This window comes from Triticum dicoccoides, chromosome 4A (assembly GCF_002162155.2).
Source record: "Triticum dicoccoides isolate Atlit2015 ecotype Zavitan chromosome 4A, WEW_v2.0, whole genome shotgun sequence".
Lineage (NCBI taxonomy): Eukaryota > Viridiplantae > Streptophyta > Magnoliopsida > Poales > Poaceae > Triticum > Triticum dicoccoides.
The window spans coordinates 101,240,543-101,264,793 of record NC_041386.1 but is presented as its reverse complement, the minus strand read 5'-3'; the positions used below and the strand labels follow the sequence as shown (position 1 = coordinate 101,264,793).

Below are 24,251 nucleotides of genomic sequence, written 5' to 3'. Positions count from 1 at the left end.
GTGTGTCTATGAACCCTTGTAGACCATAAGCGGAAGCATTTACTCAACACGGCTGATGTAGTCGTACACCTTCACGATCCGCCCGATCAAGTAGCGAACGAACGACACCTCCACGTTCTGCACATGTTCAGCTCGGTGTCGTCCTCGCCATCTTGATCTAGCAAGCGGGGCGAGGTAGTAGATGAGTTTTGTCAGCACAATGGCGTGGTGACAGTGGTGGTGAAGCAATCCTGCAGGGCTTCACCTAAGCACTACGGTGATTTAGAACGGAGGAATAAACTAGAGGCGGAGGGGTGCCGACACATGGCGTGAAATAAGCTGTGTATTGTGTGGCACCCCTCGCCACATATATATAGGTGTGGGAAGGGAGGAGGCAGCCCTAGGGTGCCTCCAATAGGGTCGGCGGCCACCCTAGGGATTTCCTAGTGGTGCGCCCCCCTTCCATATAATGCACAAGGGAGAAGGAAAGGGGGAGGTGCCCCTTCTCCTTCATTTCTCCCTTCCGGAGATATGGTAGGAGGAGGTGGCGCCTCCCCCTTCCATCTAATTGGGTGCGGCTGCCTTAGGGGGGCACACTAGCCCATGTGGGCTGGTGTGTTCCCTCTACTTGTCCCAATAAGGCCCAATACTCTCCCGGTCCCTCCGGAACCCCTTCCGGTATTCCGATAACTTTCCAGTGCATTCCGAAACCATTCGGGAGACCAAGCAGCACTATCTTATATATCAATCTTTACCCCCGGATAATTCCAGAGCTCCTCGTCATGTCCATGACCTCATCTGGGACTCCAAACAACATTCAGTCACCAAACCACATAACTCATATAATACCAAATCGACATCGAATGTTAAGCGTGCGGACCCTACGGGTTCGAGAACTATGTAGACATGATCGAGACACCTCTCTGGTCAATACCCAATAGAGGAACCTGGATGCCCATATTGGCTCCTACATATTCTACAAGTATCTTTATCAGTCGAACCGTTATGACAACATACGTAATTGCCTTTGTCCATTGGTATGTTACTTGCCCAAGATTCCATCATCGGTATCTTCATACCTAGTTCGATCTCATTACCGGTAAGTCTCTTTACTCGTTCCGTAATACATCACCTTGTGACTAACTCCTTAGTCATTTGCTTGCAAGCTTATGATGTGTATTACCGAGAGGGCCCAGAGATACCTCTCCGATACTCGGAGTGACAAATCCTAATCTTGATCTATGCCAACTCAACAAACACCTTCAGAGATACCTGTAGAGCACCTTTATGATCACCCAGTTACGTTGTGACGTTTGATAGCACACAAGGTATTCCTCCGGTATCCGGGAGTTGCATAATCTCATAGTCGAAGGAATATCTATTTGACATGAAAAAAGCAATAGCAATAAAACTGATTGATCATTATGCTAAGCTAATGGATGGGTCTTTTCCACATCATTCTCCTAATGATGTGATCCTGTTATCAAATGACAACACATGTCTATGGTTAGGAAACCTTAACCATCTTTGATCAACAAGCTAGTCTAGTAGAGGCTTACTAGGGATACAATATTTGTTTCTGTATTCACACATGTATTTAAGTTTCCGATCAATACAATTCTAACATGAATAATAAACCTTTATTATGAATAAAGAAATATAAAATAACAACTTTATTATTGCCTCTAGGGCATATTTCCTTTAGTCTCCCACTTGCACTAGAGTCAATTATCTAGTTCACATCACCATGCGATTTAACACCCATAGTTCACATCGCCATGTGACCAACACCCAAAGAGTTTACTAAAGTCAATAATCTAGTTCACATTGCCATGTGATTAACAGCCATAGAGTATTAAGGAGTGATTATGTTTTTCTTATGAGAGAAGTTTAGTCAATAGGTCTGTCACATTCAGATCCGTATATATCTTGCAAATTTCTATGTCTACAAAGCTCTGTATGGGGCTACTCTAGCTAATTGCTCCCACTTTCAATATGTATCCAGATTAAGACTCAGAGTCATCCGAATCAGCGTCAAAGCTTGCATCGACGTAACCTTTTATGACGAACTCTTCATTACCTCCATAATAGAGAAATATCTCCTTAGTCCTCTTAGGTAACTAAGGATAATTTTGACTGATGTCCAGTGATCTACTCCTGGATCACCATTGTACCCCCTTGCCAAACTCATGACAAAGTACACAACAGGTTTGGTACACAGCATGGCATACTTTATAGAACCTATGGCTGAGGCATAGGGAATGACTTTCATTCTGTCTCTATCTTATACCGTGGTCGGGTTTTGAGTCTTACTCAACTTCACACCTTGCAATACAGGCAAGAACCCTTTCTTTGACTGATCCATTTTGAATTTCTTCAAAATCTTGTCAAGGTATGTGCTTTGTGAAAGTCCTATTAAGCGTCTCGATCTATCCCTAGATCTTGATGCCTAATATATAAGCAGCATCACCGAGGTCTTTCATTGAAAAACTCTTATTCAAGTATCCTTTTATGCTATCCAGAAATTCTATATCATTTCCAATCAACAATATGTCATCCACATATAATATCAGAAACGCTATAGAGCTCCCACTCACTTTCTTGTAAATACATGCTTCACCATAAGTCTGTATAAAACCATATGCTTTGATCACCTCATAAAAGCGTATATTCCAACTCCGAGATGCTTGCACCGGTCCATAGATGGATCGCTGGAGCTTGCACACTTTGTTAGCACCTTTAGGCTCGACAAAAACTTCTGGTTGCATCATATACAACTCTTCTTTAATATCCATTAAGGAATGTAGTTTTTTACATCCATTTTCTTGATTTCATAACTATAAAATGCGGCAATTGCTAACATGATTCAGACAAACTTAAGCATCGCATTCCTAGCCAATTCATGAAAATCTTCATAAATCCCGGCTGCTCTCAAGAAATCATTGGAAGGCCATTCACACGCCCAAACCTCCGCGGTGCAAGGCAGGTTATACTTAGGCTTTGGTGCCTTTTCCTTCGAGCTTCAGCTCGATGAGCCCCTCAAAAGTCTCTTCATCATTTTCTGAAAAATTATGAAATTTTTAGTAACTTCAAAATAAAAGTGAACCAAACTCAATAATATTGATAGCAACTACTCCTACAAGTGCCTAGGGCCTATATCATGCATCAAAACTACTTTTGACCATATAAATTTGACATGCAAGCTCAAGAACAGGGTCACCTAAGCAGCAAAAACTTGCAATGAATAAAGCACTAGAACAAAAACTAATTGGACCAATGGAGGAGTCACATACCAAGGAACAATATCCCCAAGCAGTTTTGTGAGAGGTGCTTTGAGCAAGGAGATCGGAAATGGCAGCACAATGAGTTAGAACTCGTGCTTGAGCTGGATATTCGTGTGGGGGGAGGAAGAAGGAGTGTGTTGGTGAAAGGATAAGTGGAGGAGGGCCACCGTGGGCCCACGAGGCAGGGGGCGCGCCTAGGGGGTAGGGTGCGCCCTCCACCCTCGTGGGCAGGTGGTTGACCCCCCCTATTGTGTTCTCAGTGCCAAATATTCTCAAATATTCTAGAAAAAATCATATTTAAATTTCAGGGCATTTGGAGAACTTTCATTTTCGGGGTATTTTTATATTGCATGGATAATCAGATAACAGACAGAAAAATATTTATTTTTATTTTATTTAATATAAATAACAGAGAGTAAAAGTGGGGTTCATAAGGTTTTGCTTTCTAGTTTCATCCATCTCATGCTCCTCAAAAGGAATCCACTAAGAAGGTTGATCAAGTCTTGTTAACGAACTCATTCCGAATAACATGGAACCGGAGAAATTTTGAATAACACTGTGTTACCTCAACGGGGATATGCACATCCCCAATAATAATAATATCATATTTCTTCTTGACAGTAGGAAGAGGAAATTCAAAACCTCCAAATATAATCGATGGAATTTTTCCAATAGAGTTGATACTATGAACTTGAGGTTGTATCCTCGGAAAGTGTACCGTATGCTCATTACCATTAACATGAAAAGTGACATTGCCTTTAGTGCAATCAATGACAGCCCCTGTAGTATTCAAAAAGGATCTTCCAAGAATAATAGACATACTATCGTCCTCGGGAATATCAAGAATAACAAAGTCTGTTAAAATAGTAACGTTTGCAACTACAATAGGCACATCCTCACAAATACCGACAGGTAATAGCAGTTGATTTATCAGCCATTTGCAAAGATATTTCAGTAGGTGTCAACTTATTCAAATCAAGTCTACGATATAAAGAGAGAGGCATAACACTAACACCGGCTCCAAGATCACATAAAGCAGTTTTAACATAGTTTCTTTTAATGGAGCATGGTATAGTTGGTACACCGGGATCTCCTAGTTTCTTTGGTATTCCACCCTTAAAAGTATAATTAGCAAGCATGGTGGAAATTTCAGCTTCTGGTATCTTTCTTTTATTTGTAATAATTTCTTTCATGTACTTAGCATAAGGATTCATTTTAAGCATATCAGTTAATCGCATACACAAAAAGATAGGTCTAATCATTTCAGCAAAGTGCTCAAAATCCTCATCATCCTTTTTCTTGGATGGTTTGGGAGGAAAAGGCATGGGTTTCTGAACCCAATGCTCTCTTTCTTTACCATGTTTCCTAGCAACAAAGTCTTTCTTATCATAACGTTGATTCCTTGATTGTGGGTTATCAAGATCAACAGCAGGTTCAATTTCTACATCATTATCATTACTAGGTTGAGCATCATCATTAACATTATTACTAGTTTCAGGTTCATTACCAGATTGAGTTTCAGCATCAGAAATAGAAATATCATTTGGATTCTCAGGTGTTTCAGTAACAGGTTCACTAGAAGCATGCAAAGTCCTATCATTTTTCTTTTTCTTCCTTTTAGAAGGACTAGGTGCATCTATATTATTTCTCCGAGAATCTTGCTCAATTCTCTTAGGATGTCCTTCAGGATACAAAGGTTCCTGAGTCATTCTACCAGTTCTAGTAGCCACTCTAACAGCATTATCATTATCGTTACTATTCAATTCATTGAGCAAATCATTTTGAGCTTTAAGTACTTGTTCTACTTGAGTGGTAACCATAGAAGCATTTTTACTAATAAGTTTAAGTTTACCATTGACATTAGCCATATAATCACCCAAGTGTTCAAGCATATTTGAATTGTATTTCAGTTGTCTACCAAAATAAGCATTAAAGTCTTCTTGCTTAGCCATAAATTTATCAAACTCATCTAAGCATGGGCTAGCAAACTTAGTAAATGGGATTTCAGCTTTATCATATCTATAGAGAGAATTTACCTTTACTACCTGTGTTGGGTTATCAAGACCATGAGTTTCTTCAATAGGTGATGGATCAAGATCATATATTTCTTCAATATGAGGTAAATTAAGACCGTGTATTTATTCAATAGGAGGTAAATTCTTAACATCTTTAGCTTTAATACCTTTTTCTTTCATAGATTTCTTTGCCTCTTGCATATCTTCAGGACAGAGAAATAGAATACCCCTCTTCTTCGGAGTTGGTTTAGGAATAGGCTCGGGAATTGGCTCCGGAGGTGTCCAATTATTTTCATTTGTCAACATATTATTCAATAGAATTTCAGCTTCATCCGGTGTTCTTTCCCTGAAAACAGAACCAGCACAACTATCCAGGTAATCTCTGGAAGCATCGGTTAGTCCATTATAAAAGATATCAAGTATTTCATTTTTCTTAAGAGGATGATCAGGCAAAGCATTAAGTAATTGGAGAAGCCTCCCCCAAGCTTGTGGGAGACTCTCTTCTTCAATTTGCACAAAATTATATATATCCCTTAAAGCAGCTTGTTTCTTATGAGCAAGGAAATATTTAGCATAGAAGTAATAAATCATATCCTGGGGACTACGCACACAACCAGGATCAAGAGAATTAAACCATATCTTAGCATCACCCTTTAATGAGAATGGAAATATTTTAAGGATATAAAAGTAGCGAGTTCTCTCATCATTAGTGAACAGGGTGGCTATATCATTTAATTTAGTAAGATGTGCCACAACAGTTTCAGATTCATAGCCATGAAAAGGATCAGATTCAACCAAAGTAATTATATCAGGATCAACACAAAATTCATAATCCTTATTAGTAATACAGATAGGTGAAGTAGCAAAAGTAGGGTCAGGTTTCATCCTAGCATTTAGAGATTGCTTATTCCATTTAGCTAATAACCTCTTATGTTCGTGTCTATGTTTGCAAGCTAAAATAGCTAAAGAAGCTTCTTTATCAAAAACATAAGCCTCAGGAATAACAGGCAAGTCTTCATCATCAATTTCATCAGTATTATCAGATTCAATATTTTCAATCTCTCTAGCCCTAGGAAGTTGTTCATCAAGAAATTCACCAAGTGGCACAGTAGTATCAAGCATACAAGTAGTTTCATCATAAGTATCATGTATAGCAGAAGTGGCATCATCAATAACATGCGACATATCAGAACGAATAGCTGAAGTAGGTTTAGGTGTCGCAAGCTTACTCAAAACAGAAGGTGAATCAAGTGCAGAGCTAGATGGCAGTTCCTTACCTCCCCTCGTAGTTGAGGGATAAATCTTGGCTCTTGGATCTTTCAAGTTCTTCATGATGATAAGAAGATATAAATCCCAAGTGACTCAAAGAATAGAGCTATGCTCCCCGGCGACGGCGCCAGAAAATAGTCTTGATAACCCACAAGTATAGGGGATCGCAACAGTTTTCGAGGGTAAAGTATTCAACCCAAATTTATTGATTCGACACAAGGGAGCCAAAGAATACTCTCAAGTATTAGCAGCTGAGTTGTCAATTCAACCACACCTAGAAACTTAGTATCTGCAGGAAAGTATTTAGTAGCAAAGTAATATGATAGTAGTGGTAAAGGTAACAAAAGGTAACAGTAGTAAAAGTAATGTTTTTGGTATTTTGTAGTGATGATAGCAATAACAACGGAAAAGTAAATAAGCGAAGAACAATATATGGAAAGCTCGTAGGCAATGGATCGGTGATAGAAAATTATGCTGGATGCGGTTCATCATGTAACAGTCATAACCTAGGGTGACACAGAACTAGCTCCAATTCACTGATATAATGTAGGCATGTATTCCGAACATAGTCATACGTGCTTATGGAAAAGAACTTGCATGACATCTTTTGTCCTACCCTCCCGTGGCAGTGGGGTCCTTACGGAAACTAAGGGATATTAAGGCCTCCTTTTAATAGAGTGCCGGAACAAAGCATTAACACATAGTGAATACATGAACTCCTCAAACTACGGTCATCACCGGTAAGTATCCCGATTATTGTCACTTCGGGGTTAACGGATCATAACACATAATAGGTGACTATAGACTTGCAAGATAGGATCAAGAACACTCATATATTGATGAAATCATAATAGGTTCAGATCTGAAATCATGGCACTCGGGCCCTAGTGACAAGCATTAAGCATAGCAAAGTCATAGCAACATCAATCTCAGAACATAGTGGATACTAGGGATCAAACCCTAACAAAACTAACTCAATTACATGATAAATTCCATCCAACCCATCACCGTCCAGCAAGCCTACGATGGAATTACTCACGCACGGCGGTGAGCATCATGAAATTGGTGATGGAGGATGGTTGATGATGACGATGGCGACGGATTCCCCTCTCTGGAGCCCCGAACGGACTCCAGATCAGCCCTCCAGAGAGGTTTTAGGGCTTGGCGGTGGCTCCGTATCGTAAAACGCGATGAATTCTTCTCTATGATTTTTTTCTCCCCGAAACACAATATATAGAGTTGGAGTTGGAGTCAGAGAGGCACCAGGGAGCCCACGAGGTAGGGGGCGCGCCCTCCACCCTCGTGGACAGGTCGTGGGCCCCCTGGCCTTCATCTTTTGCAGGTATTCTTTATATTTTTCAAAAAGTTGCTCCGTGAAGTTTTAGGTCATTACGAGAACATTTGTTTCTGCACATAGATAACACCATGGTAATTCTGCTGAAAACAGTGTGAGTCCGGGTTAGTTCCATTCAAATCATGCAAGTTAGAGTCCAAAACACGGGCAAAAGTGTTTGGAAAAGTAGATACGACGGAGATGTATCACTTCTTCATGGGAGCGGCAACTTGCTTGCCATTCTTCTTGAAGTTCCCTTTCTTTCCCTTCCTTTTTATTGAAACTAGTGGTCGTGTTAAGCATCAACACTTGATGCTCTTTCTTGATTTCTACCATCGTCGATTTCAGCATCGCGAAGAGCTCGGGAATCATTTTTGTCATCCCTTGCTTATTATAGTTCATCACGAAGTTCTAATAGCTTGGTGATAGTGACTAGCGAACTTTGTCAATCACTATCTTATCTGGAAGATTCTCCCACTTGATTCAAGTGATTGTAGTACCCAGACATTTTGAGCACATGCTCACTAGCTGAGCTATTCTCCTCCATCTTGTAGGCAAAGTACTTGTCAGAGGTCTCATACCTCTCGACATGGGTATGAGTCTAAAATACCAATTTCAGCTCTTGGAACATCTCATATGCTCTATGGCGTTCAAAACATTTTTGACGTCCCAGTTCTAAGCCGTAAAGCATGGCACACTAAACTATTAAGTAGTCATCATATCCAGTTTGCCAAACGTTCATAATGTCTGCATCTGCTCCTGCAATAGGTCTATCACCTAGCAGTGCATCAAGGACATAATTCTTTTGTGCAGCAATGAGGATAATCCTCATATCACTGACCAGTCTGTATCATTGCTACTATCATCTTTCAACTTAGTTTTCTCTAGGAACGTATCAAAAAATAGGGGAGCTACATCATGAGCTATTGATCTACAACATAGATTTGCAAATACTATCAGGACTAAGTTCATGATAAATTAAGTTCACTTAATCATATTACTTAAGAACTCCCACTTAGATAGACATCCCTCGAGTCATCTAAATGATCACGGGATCCATATCAACTAAACCATGTCCGATCAGCACGTGAGATGGAGAAGTCTTCAATGGTGATCCATATCAACTAAACTATATGATTCACGTTCGACCTTTCGGTCTCCAGTGTTCCGAGGCCATGTCAGTACATGCTAGGCTCGTCAAGTTTAACCCGAGTATTCTGCATGTGGAAACTGTCTTACACCCATTGTATGTGAACGTAGAGTCTATCACACCCAATCATCATGTGGTGTCTCGAAACAATGAACTTTCGCAACGGTGGATACTCGGGGATAACACTTATATCTTGAAATTTAGTGAAGGGATCATCTTATAATGTTATCGTCGTTCTAAGCAAAATAAGATGCATAAAAGATAAACATCACATGCAATCAAAATATGTGACATGATATGGCCATCATCATCTCGTGCTTTTGATCTCCATCTCCAAATCATCGTCATGATCTCCATCGTCACCGGCTCGACACCTTGATCTCCATCGTTGCGTCATGGTCGTCTCACCAACTATTGCTTCTACAAATATTGCTAACACATAGAGATAAAGTAAAGCAATTACATGGCGTTTGCATTTCATACAATAGAGAGACAACCATAAGGCTCCTGCCGGTTGCCGATAAATTACAAAACATGATCATCACATACAACAACGTACATCACAACATGTCTTGACCATATCACGTCACAACATTGAAGGAAATATGCCCTAGAGGCAATAATAAAGCTATTATTTATATTTCCTTATATCATGATAAATGTTTATTATTCATGCTAGAATTGTATTAACCGGAAACTTAGTACATGTGTGAATACATAGACAAATAGAGTGTCACTAGTATGCCTCTACTTGACTAGCTCATTGAATCAATGATGGTTATGTTTCCTGACCATAGGCATGATTTGTCATTTGATTAACGGGGTCACATCATTAGGTAATGATGTGATTGACTTGACCCATTCGTTAGCTTAGCACGATGATCGTTTAGTTTGTTGCTATTGCTTTCTCCATAACTTATACATGTTCCTATGACTAAGAGATCATGCAACTCCCGAATACCGGAGGAACACTTAGTGTGCTATCAAACGTCACAACATAACTGGGTGACTATAAAGATGCTCTACAGGTGTCTCTGATGGTGTTTGTTGAGTTGGCATAGATCGAGATTAGGATTTGTCACTCCGAGTATCGGAGAGGTATCTTTGGGCCCTCTCGGTAATGCACATCACTATAAGCCTTGCAAGCAATGTGACTAGTGCGTTAGTTGTGGGATGATGCATTACGGAACGAGTAAATAGACTTGCCGGTAATGAGATTGAACTAGGTATTGAGATACCGACGATCGAATCTCAGGCAAGTAACATACCGATGACAAAGGGAACAGCGTATGTTGTTGTGCGGTTTGACTGATAAAGATCTTCGTAGAAGATGTAAGAACCAATATGAACATCTAGGTTCCGCTATTGGTTATTTACCAGAGATGATTCTCTGTCATGTCTACATAGTTCTCGAACCCGTAGGGTCCACACGCTAAACGTTCGGTGATGATCGGTATTATGAGTTTTTGTGTTTTGATGTACCAAAGGTAGTCCGGAGTCCCGGATATGATCATGGACATGATGAGGAGTCTCGAAATGGTCGAGACATAAAGATCGATATATTGGAAGCCTATGTTCGGACATCAAAATGGTTCCGGATGAATTCGGGCATTTTCGGGAGTACCGGGAGGTTACCACAACCCCCCGGGGAGTATATGGGCCTTATTGGGCCTTAGTGGAATAGAGGAGAGGAAGGGAAAAGGTGGGAGGTGCGCCCCCTTAGCCCAATCCAAATTGGGTGGGGGCGCCCCCTCCCCCTTTCCTTCCCTCTCTCCTCCCCTTCCTTCTCTCCTACTCCTACTACTTGGAAAGGGGGAATCCTACTCCTGGTGGGAGTAGGACTCCCCTAGGGCGCGCCATAGAGGGCCGGCCCGCCCCCTCCTCCACTCCTTTATATACGGGGGAGGGGGCACCCCATAGACACACAAGTTGATCATTGTCTGAGCCGTATGTGGTGCCCCCTCCACCATAATCGACCTCGGTCATATCGTCGTAGTGCTTAGGCGAAGCCCTGCGCCGGTAGCTTCATCATCACCATCATCACATCGTCATGCTGACGAAGCTCTGCCTCGACACTTAGCTGGATCAGGAGTTCGTGGGCCATCACCGAGCTGAACGTGTGCAGATCGCGGAGGTGCCGTACTTCCGGTACTAGGATCAGTCGGATCGTGAAGACGTACGACTACATCAACCATGTTGTCATAACGCTTCCGCTTACGGTCTACGAGGGTACATAGACAACACTCTTCCCTCTCGTTGTTATGCATCACCATGATAGATCTTGCATGTGCCTAGGATTTTCTTTAAAATTACCGCGTTCCCCAACAGTGGCATCTGAGTGAGGTCTATGCGTAGATGTTATATGCACGAGTAGAACACAAAGGAGTTGTGGGCGTGGGTATATACATATTGCTTGCCATCACTAGTTGATTCTTGATTCAGTGGTATTGTTGGATGAAGCGGCTCAGACCGACATTACGCGTACACTTACGCGAGACTCATTCTACCAACGTGCTTCGCACACAGGTGGCTGGTGGCTGTCAGTTTCTCCAACTTTAGTTGAATCGGATTCAATGAACATGGTTATTTCTGAAGATCAAAAAGCAATCACTATACCGCGTTGTGGTTTTTTGATGCGTAGGTAAGAACGGTTATTGCTCAGTCCGTAGCAGCCACGTAAAACTTGCAACAACAAAGTAGAGGACATCTAACTTGTTTTCGCAGGGCATGTTGTGATGTGATATGGTCAAGACATGATGAGACATAAATTGTTGTATGAGATGATCTTGTTTTGTTAAAATTATCGGCAACTGGCAGGAGCCTTATGGTTGTCTCTTTATTGCATAAGATGCAAGCGCCATATAATTGATTTACTTTATCGCTATGCGATAGCAATAGTTGCAAAAGCAATAGATGGCGAGACGACCATGTGACGACACATTGATAAAGATCAAGATGATGGAGATCTTGGTGTCAAGCCGATGATGATGGTGATCATGACGGTGCTTTGGAGATGGAGATCAAAGGCACAAGATGATGATGGCCATATCATATCACTTATATTTGATTGCATGTGATGTTTATCCTTTATGCATCTTATTTTGCTTAGTTCGGCGGTAGCATTATAAGATGATCTCTCACTAAATTTTAAGGTACAAGTGTTCTCCCTGAGTATGCACCGTTGTGACAGTTCGTCGTGCCGAGACACCACGTGATGATCGGGTGTGATAAGCTCTACGTTCACATATAAGGTGCAAGCCGGTTTTGCACATGCAGAATACTTGGGTAAAACTTGATGAGCCTAGCGTATGCAGATATGGCCTCGGAACACTGAGACCGAAAGGTCGAGCGTGAATCATATAGTAGATATGATCAACATAGTGATGTTCACCATTGAAAACTACTCCATCTCACATGATGATCGGACATGGTTTAGTTGATATGGATCACGTGATCACTTAGATGATTAGAGAGATGTCTATCTAAGTGGGAGTTCTTAAGTAATTTGATTAATTGAACTTTAATTTATCATGAACTTAGTACCTGATAGTATTTTGCATGTCTATGTTGTTCTAGATAGATGGCTCGTGTTGTTGTTCTGTTGAATTTTAGTGCGTTCCTAGAGAAAACTATGTTAAAAGATGATAGTAGCAATGATGCCGACTGGGGCAGTGATCTGAGGATTATCCTCATTGCTGCACAGAAGAATTATGTCCTTGATGAACCGCTAGGTGACGGGCCTATTGTAGGAGCAGATGCAGATGTTATGAACGTTTGGCAAGCTCAGTATGACAACTACTTGATAGTTTAGTGCGCCATGCTTTACGGCTTAGAACCGGGACTTCAAAAACGTTTTGAACGCCACAGAGCATATAAGATGTTCTAAGAGCTGAAATTGGTATTTCAGACTCATGCCCAAGTCGAGAGGTATGAGATCTCTGACAAGTACTTTGCCTACAAGATGGAGGAGAATAGCTCAACCAGTGAGCATGTACTCAGATTGTCTGAGTACTACAATCACTTGAATCAATTGGGAGTTAATCTTCCAGATAAAATAGTGATTGACAGAGTTCTCTAGTCACTATCACCAAGTTACTGGAACTTCGTGATGAACTATAATATGCAAGGGATGACGAAAACGATTCCCGAGCTCTTCGTGATGCTGAAATCGACGAAGGTAGAAATCAAGAAAAGCATCAAATGTTGATGGTTGACAAGACCACTAGTTTCAAGTAAAAGGGCAAGGGAAAGAAAGACAACTTCAAGAAGAATGGCAAGCAAGTTGCCACTCCCATGAAGAAGCCCAAAGCTAGACCCAAGCGTGGAACTGAGTGCTTCTACTACAAACGAAATGGTCACTAGAAGTGGAACTGCCCTAGATACTTAGCGGATAAGAAGGATGGCAAAGTGAACAAAATTATATTTGATATACATGTTATTTATATGTACTTTACTAGTGTTTATAGCAACCCCTCAGTATTTGATACTGGTTGAGTTGCTAAGAGTAGTAACTCGAAACGGGAGTTACAAAATAAACAGAGACTAGTTAAGGGCGAGGTGATGATGTGAGTTGGAAGTGATTCCAAGGTTGATAAGAGCACCATCACACACTCCCTTTACCTTCGAGATTAGTGTTGAACCTAAAATAAATGTTATTTGGTGTTTGCGTCGAGCATAAATATGATTGGATCATGTTTATTGCAATACTGTTATTCATTTAAGTCAAAGAATAATTGTTGTTCTATTTACCTGAATAAAACCTTCTATGGTCATACACTCAATATAAATGGTTTATTGAATCTCGAACGTAGTGATACATATATTCATAACATTGAGGCCAAAAGATGCAAAGTTAATAATGATAGTGCAACTTATATGTTGCACTACCGTTTAGGTCATATTGGTGTAAAGCGCATGAAGAAACCCCATGCCGATGGACTTTTGGAATCACTTGATGCTTGCGAACCTTGCCTCATGGGAAAGATGACTTAGACTCCATTCTCCGGAACAATGGAGCGAGCAACTGACTTATAGGAAATAATACATACTGATGTATGCGGTCCGATGAGTGTTGAGGCTCGCGGCGGGCATCGTTATTTTCTGACCTTCACAGATGATTTGAAGCAGATATGGGTATATCTACTTGATGAAACATAAGTCTGAAACATTTGAAAAGTTCAAAGAATTTCAGAGTGAAGTGGAAAATCATCGTAACAAGAAAATAAAATTTCTGTCATCTGATCGTGGAGGTGAATATTTGAGTTACGAGTTTGGTCTTCATTTGAAACAATGTGGAATAGTTTCGCAACTCATGCCACCTGGAACACCACAGCGTAATGGTGTGTCTGAACGTCATAACCGTACTTTATTAGATATGGTACGATCTATGATGTCTCTTACCGATTTACCACTCTCATTTTGGGGTTATGCATTAGAGACAGCTGCATTCACGTTAAATAGGGCACCATCTAAATTCGTTGAGACGACACCGTATGAACTATGGTTTGGCAAGAAACCAAAGTTGTCGTTTCTTAAAAGTTTGGGGTTGTGATGCTTATGTGAAAAGGTTTCAACCTGATAAGCTCAAACCCGAATCGGAGAAGTGTGTCTTCATAGGATACCCAAAAGAAAATGTTGGGTACACCTTCTATCACAGATCCGAAGGCAAGATCTTTGTTGCTAAGAGTGGATCCTTTCTAGAAAGGAGTTTCCCTCAAAAGAAGTGAGTGGGGGGAAAGTAGAACCTGATGAGGTAATTGTACCTTCTCTCGAATTGGAAAGTAGCTCATCATTGAAATCTGTTCTAGTGATGCCTACACGAATCAGTGAGGAAGTTAATGATGATGATCATGAAACTTCAGATCAACTTACTACCGAACATCGTAGGTCAACCAGAGTAAGATCCACACCAGAGTGGTACGGTAATCCTGTTTTGGAGGTCATGTTACTTCACCGTGACGAACCTACGAACTATGAGGAAGCGATGATGAGCCCAGATTCCGTGAAAAGGCTTAAGGCCATGAAATCTGAGATGGGATCCATGTGTGAGAACAAATTATGGACTTTGATTGACTTGCCCGTTGATCAGTGAGCCATTCAGAATAAATGGATCTTCAAGAGGAAGACAGACGCTGATAGTAGTGTTACTATCTACAAAGCTTGAATTGTCGCAAAAGGTTTTCAACAAGTTCAAGGTGTTGACTATGATGAGATTTTCTCACTCGTATCGATGCTTAAAAGTCTGTCCGAATCATGTTAGTAGTTGCCGCATTTTATGAAATCTGGCAAATGGATATCAAAACTACTTTCCTTAATGGATTTATTAAAGAAGAGTTGTATATGATGCAACCAGAAGGTTTTGTCAATCCTAAAGATGCTAACAAAGTGTGCAAGCTCCGGCGATTCATCTATGAACTGGTGCAAGCATCTCGGAGTTGGAATATACGTTTCGATAAGTTGATCAAAGCATATAGTTTTATACATACTTGCGATGAAGCATGTATTTGCAAGAAAGTGAGTGGGAGCACTACAGCCTTTCTGATAAGTATATGTGAATGACATATTGTTGATCGGAAATGATGTAGAATTTTCTGGAAAGCATAAAGGAGTGTTTGAAAGGAGTTTTTCAAAGAAAGACCTCAGTAATGCTGCTTACATATTGAGCATCAAGATCTATAGATATAGATCAAGACGCTTTATAAGTTTTTTCAATGAGTACATACCTTGACAAGATTTTTAAGGAGTTCAAAATGGATTAGTCAAAGAAAGAGTTCTTGCCTGTGTTGCAAGGTGTGAAGTTGAGTAAGGACTCAAAACCCGACCACGGCAGAAAATAGAAAGAGAATGAAAAGTCATTCCCTATGCCTCAGTCATAGGTTCTATTAAGTATGCTATGCTGTGTACCATACCTATTGTATACCTTAGCATGATTTTGGCAAGGGAGTACAATAGTGATCTAGGAGTAGATCACTAGACAGCGGTCAAAATTATCCTTAGAGGACTAAGGGAATATTTCTCGGTTACGGAGGTGATAAAAGTGTTCATCGTAAAGAGTTATGTCGATGCAAGCTTTTGACACCGATCTAGATGACTCTAAGTCTCGATCTAGATACATATTAAAAGTGGGAGCAATTAGCTAGAGTAGCTCCGTGCAGAGTATTGTAGACATAGAAATTTGCAAAATACATATCGATCTGAATGTTGCAGACCCGTAGACTAAACTTCTCTCACAAGCAAAACATGATCACTCTTTGGGTGTTAATCACATAGCGATGTGAACTAGATTATTGACTCTAGTAAACCCTTTGAGTATTTGTCACATGGAGATGTGAACTAATCACATAAAGATGTGAACTATTGGTGTTAAATCACATGGCAATGTGAACTAGATTATTGACTCCAGTACAAGTGGGAGACTGAAGGAAATATGCCCTAGAGGCAATAATAAAGTTGTTATTTATATTTCCTTATATCATGATAAATGTTTATTATTCATGCTAAAATTGTATTAACCGGAAACTTAGTACATGTGTGAATACATAGACAAACAGAGTGTCACTAGTATGCCTCTACTTGACTAGCTCGTTGAATCAATGATCGTTATGTTTCCTGACCATAGACATGAGTTATCATTTGATTAACGGGATCACAACATTAGATAATGATGTGATTGACTTGACCCATCTGTTAGCTTAGCACGATGATCGTTTAGTTTGCTGCTATTGCTTTCTCCATAACTTAAACGTGTTCCTATGACTATGAGATCATGCAACACCCGAATACCGGAGGAACACTTAGTGTGCTATCAAACGTCACAACGTAACTGGGTGACTATAAAGATGCTCTACAGGTGTCTTCGATGGTGTTTGTTGAGTTGGCATAGATCGAGATTAGGATTTGTCACTCCGAGTATCGGAGAGGTATCTCTAGGCCCTCTCGGTAATGCACATCACTATAAGCCTTGCAAGCAATGTGACTAATGAGTTAGTTGTGGGATGATGCATTACAGAATGAGTAAAGAGACTTGCCGGTAACAAGATTGAACTAGGTATTGAGATACCGACGATCGAATCTCGGGCAAGTAACATACCGATGACAAAGGGAACAACGTATGTTGTTGTGCGGTTTGACCGATAAAGATCTTCGTAGAATATGTAGGAAACAATATGAACATCCAAGTTCCGCTATTGGTTATTGTCCCGAGACGAGTCTCGGTCATGTCTACATAGTTCTCGAACCCGTAGGGTCCGCACGCTTAACGTTCGGTGACAATCGGTATTATGAGTTTTTGTGTTTTGATGTACAAAAGGTAGTTCGGAGTCCCGGATATGATCACGGACATGACGAGGAGTCTCGAAATGGTCGAGACATAAAGATTGATATATTGGAAGCCTATGTTTGGACATCGGAATGGTTCCGGATGAGTTCGGGCATTTTCCGGAGTACCGGGAGGTTACCGGAACCCCCCTGGGAGTATATGGGCCTTATTGGACCTTAGTGGAATAGAGGAGAGGAAGGGAAAAGGTGGGAGGCGCGCCCCCTAGCCCAATCCGAATTGGGTGCCCCCCCCCCCTTTCCTTCCCTCTCTCCTCCCCTTCCTTCTCTCCTACTCCTACTACTTGGAAGGGGGAATCCTACTCCTGGTGGGAGTAGGACTCCCCTAGGACGCACCATAGAGGGCCGGCCCTCCCCCCTCCTCCACTCCTTTATATACGGGGAAGGGGGAACCCCATAGACACACAAGTTGATCATTGTCTTAGCCATGTGCGGTGCCCCCCTCCACCATAATCCACCTCGGTCATATCGTCGTAGTGCTTAGGCGAAGCCCTGCGCCGGTAGCTTCATCACCACCATCATCACATCGTCGTGCTGACGAAGCTCTCCCTCGACACTCAGCTGGATCGAGAGTTCGTGGGACGTCACCGAGCTGAACGTGTGCAGATCGCGGAGGTGCCGTACTTTTGGTACTAGGATCGATCAGATCGTGAAGACGTGCGACTACATCAACCACGTTTTCATAACGCTTCCGCTTACGGTCTATGAGGGTATGCAGACAACACTCTTCCCTCTCGTTTCTTTGCATCACCATGATAGATCTTGCGTGTGCGTAGGATTTTTTTTGAAATTACCGCATTCCCCAACAAACATGCCCTTCAAAAAACAAGTTAGATGTCCTCTACTTTGTTGTTGCAAGTTTTACGTGGTTGCTACGGGCTTCTGGCAAGAACCGTTCTTACCTATGCAAAAACCACAATGGTGTTTCATCAAGTTTGTTGTTTTAACCTTCTTCAAGGAGCATCCGTAGTCAAACTCGATTCAACTAAAGTAGGAGAAACAGACACCCGCCAACCACCTTTATGCAAAACTAGTTGCATGTTAGTCGGTGGAACCGGTCTCCTGCATATGGGTGGACATGTAAGGTTAGTCCGGGCCGCCTCATCCCACAATACCGTCGAATCAAAATAAGACGTTGGTGGTAAGCAGTATGACTATCACTGCCCACAACTCTTTGTGTTCTACTCGTGTATATCATCTATGCATAGACCTGACTCATGATGCCACTGTTTCGGGAACGTTGCATGGAAAACAAAAAAATTCTACGCACACGCAATGATCTATCCATGGAAATGTATAGCTACGAGAGGGGGAGAGTGTGTCTACCTACCCTTGTAAACCATAAGTGGAAGCTTTTATTCAATGCGGTTGATGTAGTCGTACACCTTCGCGAACTGCCCGATCAAGTACCGAACGAATGGCACCTCTGTGTTCTGCACACGTTCAGCTCGGTGTCGTCCTTGCCGTCTTGATCCAGTAAGCGAGGCGAGGTAGTAGATGAGTTTTGTGAGCACAACAGCATGGTGACGATGGTGGTGAAGCAATCCTGTAGGGCTTCGCCTAAGCACTGCGATGATTTAGAACGAAGGAGTAAACTAGAGGCGGAGGGGCGCCGACACACGGCGTGGAATAAGTTGTGTATTGTGTGGCACCCCTCCCCACATATATATATATAGGTGTGGGAAGGGAGGAGGCTTCCCTAGGGCACCTCCAATAGGGTCGGGGGCCATCCTAGGGATTTCATAGTGGTGCACCCCCCTTCCATATAATGCACAAGGGAGAAGGAAAGGGGGAAGCGCCCCTTCTCCTTCATTTCTCCCTTCCAGAGATATGGTAGGAGGAGGTGGCGCCTCCCCCTTCCATCTAATTGGGTGCGGCTGCCTTAGGGGGGGGGCGCACCAGCCCACGTGGGCTGGTGTGTTCCCTCTACTTGGCCCAATAAGGCCCAATACTCTCCTGGTGCCTCCGGAACCCTTCCGGTATATCGATAACTTTCCGGTGCATTTTGAAACCATTTCAGAGACCAAATAGCATCGTTCCATATATCAATCTGTACATCCGGGTCATTCCCGAGCTCCACGTCATGTCCGTGATCTCATCTGGGACTCCGAACAACATTCGGTCACCAAACCACATAACTCATATAAAAGCAAATCGACATAGAATGTTAAGCGTGCGGACCCTACGGGTTTGAGAACTATGTAGACATGACCGAGATACCTCTCCAGTCAATAACCAATAGCGGAATCTGGATGCCCATATTGGCTCCTACATATTCTACGAAGATCTTTATCAGTCGAACCGTTATGATGACATACGTAATTCCCTTTGTTCATCGGTATGTTACTTGCCCGAGATTCGATCATCGGTATCTTCATACCTAGTTCAATCTCATTACGGCAAGTTTCTTTACTTGTTCTGTAATACATCACCTCATGACTAACTCCTTATTCATTCGCTTGCAAGCTTATGATGTGTACTACCGAGAGGACCCAGAGATACCTCTCCGATACTCGGAGTGACAAATTCTAATATTGATCTATGCCAACTCAACAAACACCTTCGGAGATACCTATAGAGCACATTTATGATCACCTAGTTACGTTGTGACATTTGATAGCACACAAGGTATTCCTCCGGTATCCGGGAGTTGCATAATCTCATAGTCGAAGGAATATGTATTTACCATGAAGAAAGCAATAGCAATAAAAGTGAACGATCATTATGCTAAGCTAACAGATGGGTCTTGTCCATCACATCATTCTTCTAATGATGTGATCCCATTATCAAACGACAACACATGTCTATGGTTAGGAAACCTTAACCATCTTTGATCAACGAGCTAGTCTAGTTGAGGCTTACTAGGGACACGGTATTTTTTTATGTATTCACACATGTATTTAAGTTTCCGGTCAATAAAATTCTAGCATGAATAATAAACCTTTATCATGAATAAGGAAATATAAAATAACAACTTTATTATTGCCTCTAGGGCATATTTCCTTCAAAAGATTGGCTCGAGGAGCGCAAGCTCATGCAACAACTGCTCAATCAACATCTTAGCAGAGCTCACAACACTATGAAGATTCAAGCAAACAAGAAGCGGACGGAACGGACTTTTCAAGTGGGGGACTCTATCTTTGTCAAGTTACAACCATACGTTCAAACTTTAGTTGAGAGGTGCACCAATCACAAGCTATCTTTCACATTTTTTGGCCTTTCACAATCGTTCAGACGATAAAGGCGATCACCCCAGTCGCCTACAAGCTCCAATTATCGGAAGGGTCCAAGGTACATGATATATTCCATGTCTCTCAACTCTGTCCAGCTCTCAGCCATGGCATCGTAGCGTCGATGCATCTTCCTCAACCTTCAGAGCATGTTCTGCAACTAGTTGAGATTCTCTAACTCTCGTTGGAAGCAAACACCCACATGCCGCCGAGAGCAGATTTTGGTTCGCTGGTCTGATCCAGCGGTTCTCGGTGCCACCTGGGAAGACGTGGTCAAGCTGAAGGAGTGTGTCGTCAATCTGCTGACTTGGGGACAAGCCATCTCTCAAGGGGGAGGGGATGTCAGCAGCCTAGGTTCCACTGACAACGGAAACGCTGCCATGACAGGCACATCAGCTGCCATGGCTGTCACCTCGGATCAAGCGACGTCGCAGGGAGAAGAACGTGTCCCGAGCCGCCCACGTAGGATCGCATAGCCGAACCGATGCTAAATTTGATATTACTTTCGATTTGTATATTTTTATTACTTTCTCGTTTTATATTATGCCTGATACCAATTTTAAATCTTTTTAGTTCATGCTTCGTCGGCTCCTCCTTTCTGATCACTCTCCTGCCGGAGATTCAAGACCCCTAGGCTCTAGTACATTTAGCAAGGCTAAACTTCTATCCGAGTCTTTACGAGCAGGATCCAGGATGTGTTACGTTCATTCAGGACGAGCTTAACCAAAATACCCCTCTGGAAGACATGTCGTAGCCAATTGGCTCTGCCCCGCTGGAGCCATGTAACTTCTTCTTGTTCAAACTAGTTCTCGAGCAGTAGTCAAATTGAATTCCCCTGCTTGAGCGTAATGCCCGCTCCTGATGTGGTGGAAAAAGCCTCGTTTTCTATTCCTTTTAAAGCTACTGATGCGAGCTACTGAACAAATAAGATTAGTACAAAAAGCCACAACTAGCACTAGCTTTCGTGATTGCTTCTTTCTACCTTTCTCACTCCGGTAATTGCTCCTCCAAAATATCACTACATACAATTGCAAGAAAAAAGAGGAATTTGATCAAGTACTTGATGAGCGATACTGGAGATCAAATAGAAGGTAATGACTCACTCAATGCACATATTTAGGGCTATTTCTTTCATCTGTTTAATACGCAATTCTCGTTGATAAGAAGGGTTCTCTTGTGTTCCAGGGTTGATTAAGCGTTTGATGGAACAGGGATACATTGTGTGAGGCCAAATTGCTTGGCGAATTGATGAATATGGCTCAATATAGAATGGTCCACGTATACCACTTGAGCCACCAGATAGCCTTCCACATACGTGGGCCCCGAGTGGACTACCTCTACTTAAGCAAACACGATCAACTCCTCCCTGATCCGGGCACGGGGCATCTACTTTCCCGTCCCTTCTTCCTTTCCAATTTGTAACCGAATCTGAGCAAACTGAGTTGTATCTGGGAGAAAGTAATACAGTGTGTGGAATCCAGCCGCTAACAGGTTAGAACGGAAAGGAGCTTCCTGTAGCGGCGTTACTCATCCGCATCCGCGACGAGGCAGGGCAGCAACCTGGAACCTGGCCGCCTGCCCAATTTCGTTCGACCCAGGCTGTGGCCGCGGCCGCTGGCCAACGTCGAGGGCTGAGCAAAGCTCACTCCAGTTGTAGTTTGGGTTCTCATTTTCAGTTAACCTGTACTTGGCCGATGCCGTTCTTCTTCTTCAATGAAATCACAGCAGTTCTCCGGTGTCTTTGAAAGAAAATACTCGATGTACTCGAAGGTGCGTACGAGTTCTGCTGTGCATGTGGACTACCACGGTACAAAACAAGAACAGAGTTCCCCACAATGGCAGAATGAGATGCGTACGACTTCAACACGGACATAGAATCGAAATGCCAAAAGCAGTTAGGAGAGAACCATGACTTGCTCATTGAAACCAGTACACAAGTTGATCACAGCAGTACGGACTCGATGCTTGCATTACATGACTAACTCATTTTTTTTCGCGAATACATTTCATTGATAGATAGAAGAACAAGAGTTACAGGATAGTAGATATAAACTCATACACTAGAGGGCGAGCATGAATCTACGATGAGCCCGGATACAGAGCAGGTGCACGGCTAGGGTGGCTCGAATTGCGTGATCGCCGCAAGACCTTTGGCCCCGGCGAGGGCCGAACACAGTACTGACAAGGGCATACTCACACTCAACACGTTCTTCTTCTTCTTCTCCTTCTTCTTCTCCTTCTTCTCCTTCTTCTTCTTCTTCTTCTTCTTCTTCTTCTTCTTCTTCTTCTTCTTCTTCTTCTTCTTCTCCTTCCACACTTATTACAGGCCTTTGAGCAAAAGTCACAAAAGAGCGAGTCGAACCCCAGAGCGGCGAATTGAACCTTGATCCCGAAGCAGCCTAGCCAGAAATCTGGATGGACTTGACCTCGGGCTTCTTGACCTCCTTCTTGGGCACGGTGACTGTGAGCAGGCCGTTCTTCATGGCCGCCTTGATCTGGTCCGCCTTGGCGTTGTCCGGGAGGCGGAACCTGCGCAGGAACTTGCCGCTGCTGCGCTCCACCCTGTGCCACGTGCCCGTCTTCTCCTCCTGCTCTTTGTTGCGCTCGCCGCTGATCTGGAGCACGTTGCCGTCCTCCACCTCCACCTTCACTTCCTCCTTCTTCAGCCCCGGCACGTCCGCCTTGAACACGTGCGCCTCGGGAGTCTCCTTCCAGTCGATCCGCGCGCCGGCGAAGGCCGCGGTCTCGGAGGATGCGCGCGGGAACGAGGGGAAGAAGCTGCTGCTGCCGCCGGAGCCGAAGGGGAAGCCATCGAAGGGGTCCGTGAGGTCAAGGGAGAAGGGGTCGAAGGCTTTGCCGCGGGGAATCAGCGACATGATTGCTCGAGTTGATGCTTCGGTTTGTGCTAGGCCACATTTTATAGCGCACCGGTGGAAGGCCGGTGATGGGTCTGGAGCGTGGAGTGTGCTGGAAACTGCTGGTTTTGGAGCGTCGGGCCTATGGCCGGAACGTAACCGGCCCTGCTGCGGTAGATGAAATTGCATCTGGTATTTTTTTTTTTGAGGGATGCATCTGGTATTTTCTAATTCTTTCTGGAGGCGATTCTAAAAAAAAAAGTTCTTTCTGGAGCCGATGGAAATTCCAGTCTCTAAAAATTTCTTTTCTGTCTAACAAAAAGTCTCGTTTAAAATGATCTTGAACTCATTCATTTTACGATGAAGACCATGTTAAGTATCGTGATTATCGAAAAATATGAGATAGATTAGGATTTGTTTTGGCTTGTCTTTTACTTCAAATAGATCATTATACTTCTATGTATATGCCCACGAGGCTCAAGCAATACATAAAAAACTATTTCACTAAATCCCTCTTTCTCCTTTCTAACATGGTATTTATCGCAAGTCGTTCCTAAACTCTAGCCGTCGCCGCTTCCGCACTTGCGCACCGCCCTCAGGGCGGTCGGCCTCCAAGACCGCCGCCGGGGGCCGCGCCGCCCGTACCAAGGATTCGTCCGCCAGCCGTGTTGGCCGGCTGCCTTAGAGAGTCTTTTTCCCGAGGCCTTGCTCCGGGTTTTTCGCTCTCTTGCTGGTCGTTTTGATCGGCGTTTTTTTTTTATTTTTGATCTACTTGATCGGTTTGCGTCGTCCATCGCCGCCG

At 42.8% G+C, this 24,251-nt stretch overlaps 1 protein-coding gene across 1 annotated transcript; it reads right to left on the bottom strand.

Annotated features, from left to right (window-relative positions):
• Positions 1–22,559: 22,559 nt before the first annotated feature.
• LOC119288736 (17.9 kDa class I heat shock protein-like) lies at positions 22,560–23,479 on the bottom strand. Its single transcript, XM_037568294.1, has one exon. The coding sequence runs from the start codon at positions 23,468–23,470 to the stop codon at positions 22,994–22,996; it is 477 nt and encodes a 158-aa protein (XP_037424191.1). The 5' UTR covers positions 23,471–23,479; the 3' UTR covers positions 22,560–22,993.
• Positions 23,480–24,251: the final 772 nt, after the last annotated feature.

Coding starts and splice junctions, on each gene's coding strand:
- LOC119288736 (XM_037568294.1), bottom strand. CDS start 23,470: ATGTCGCTGATTCCCCGCGGCAAAGCCTTCGACCCCTTCTCCCTTGAC.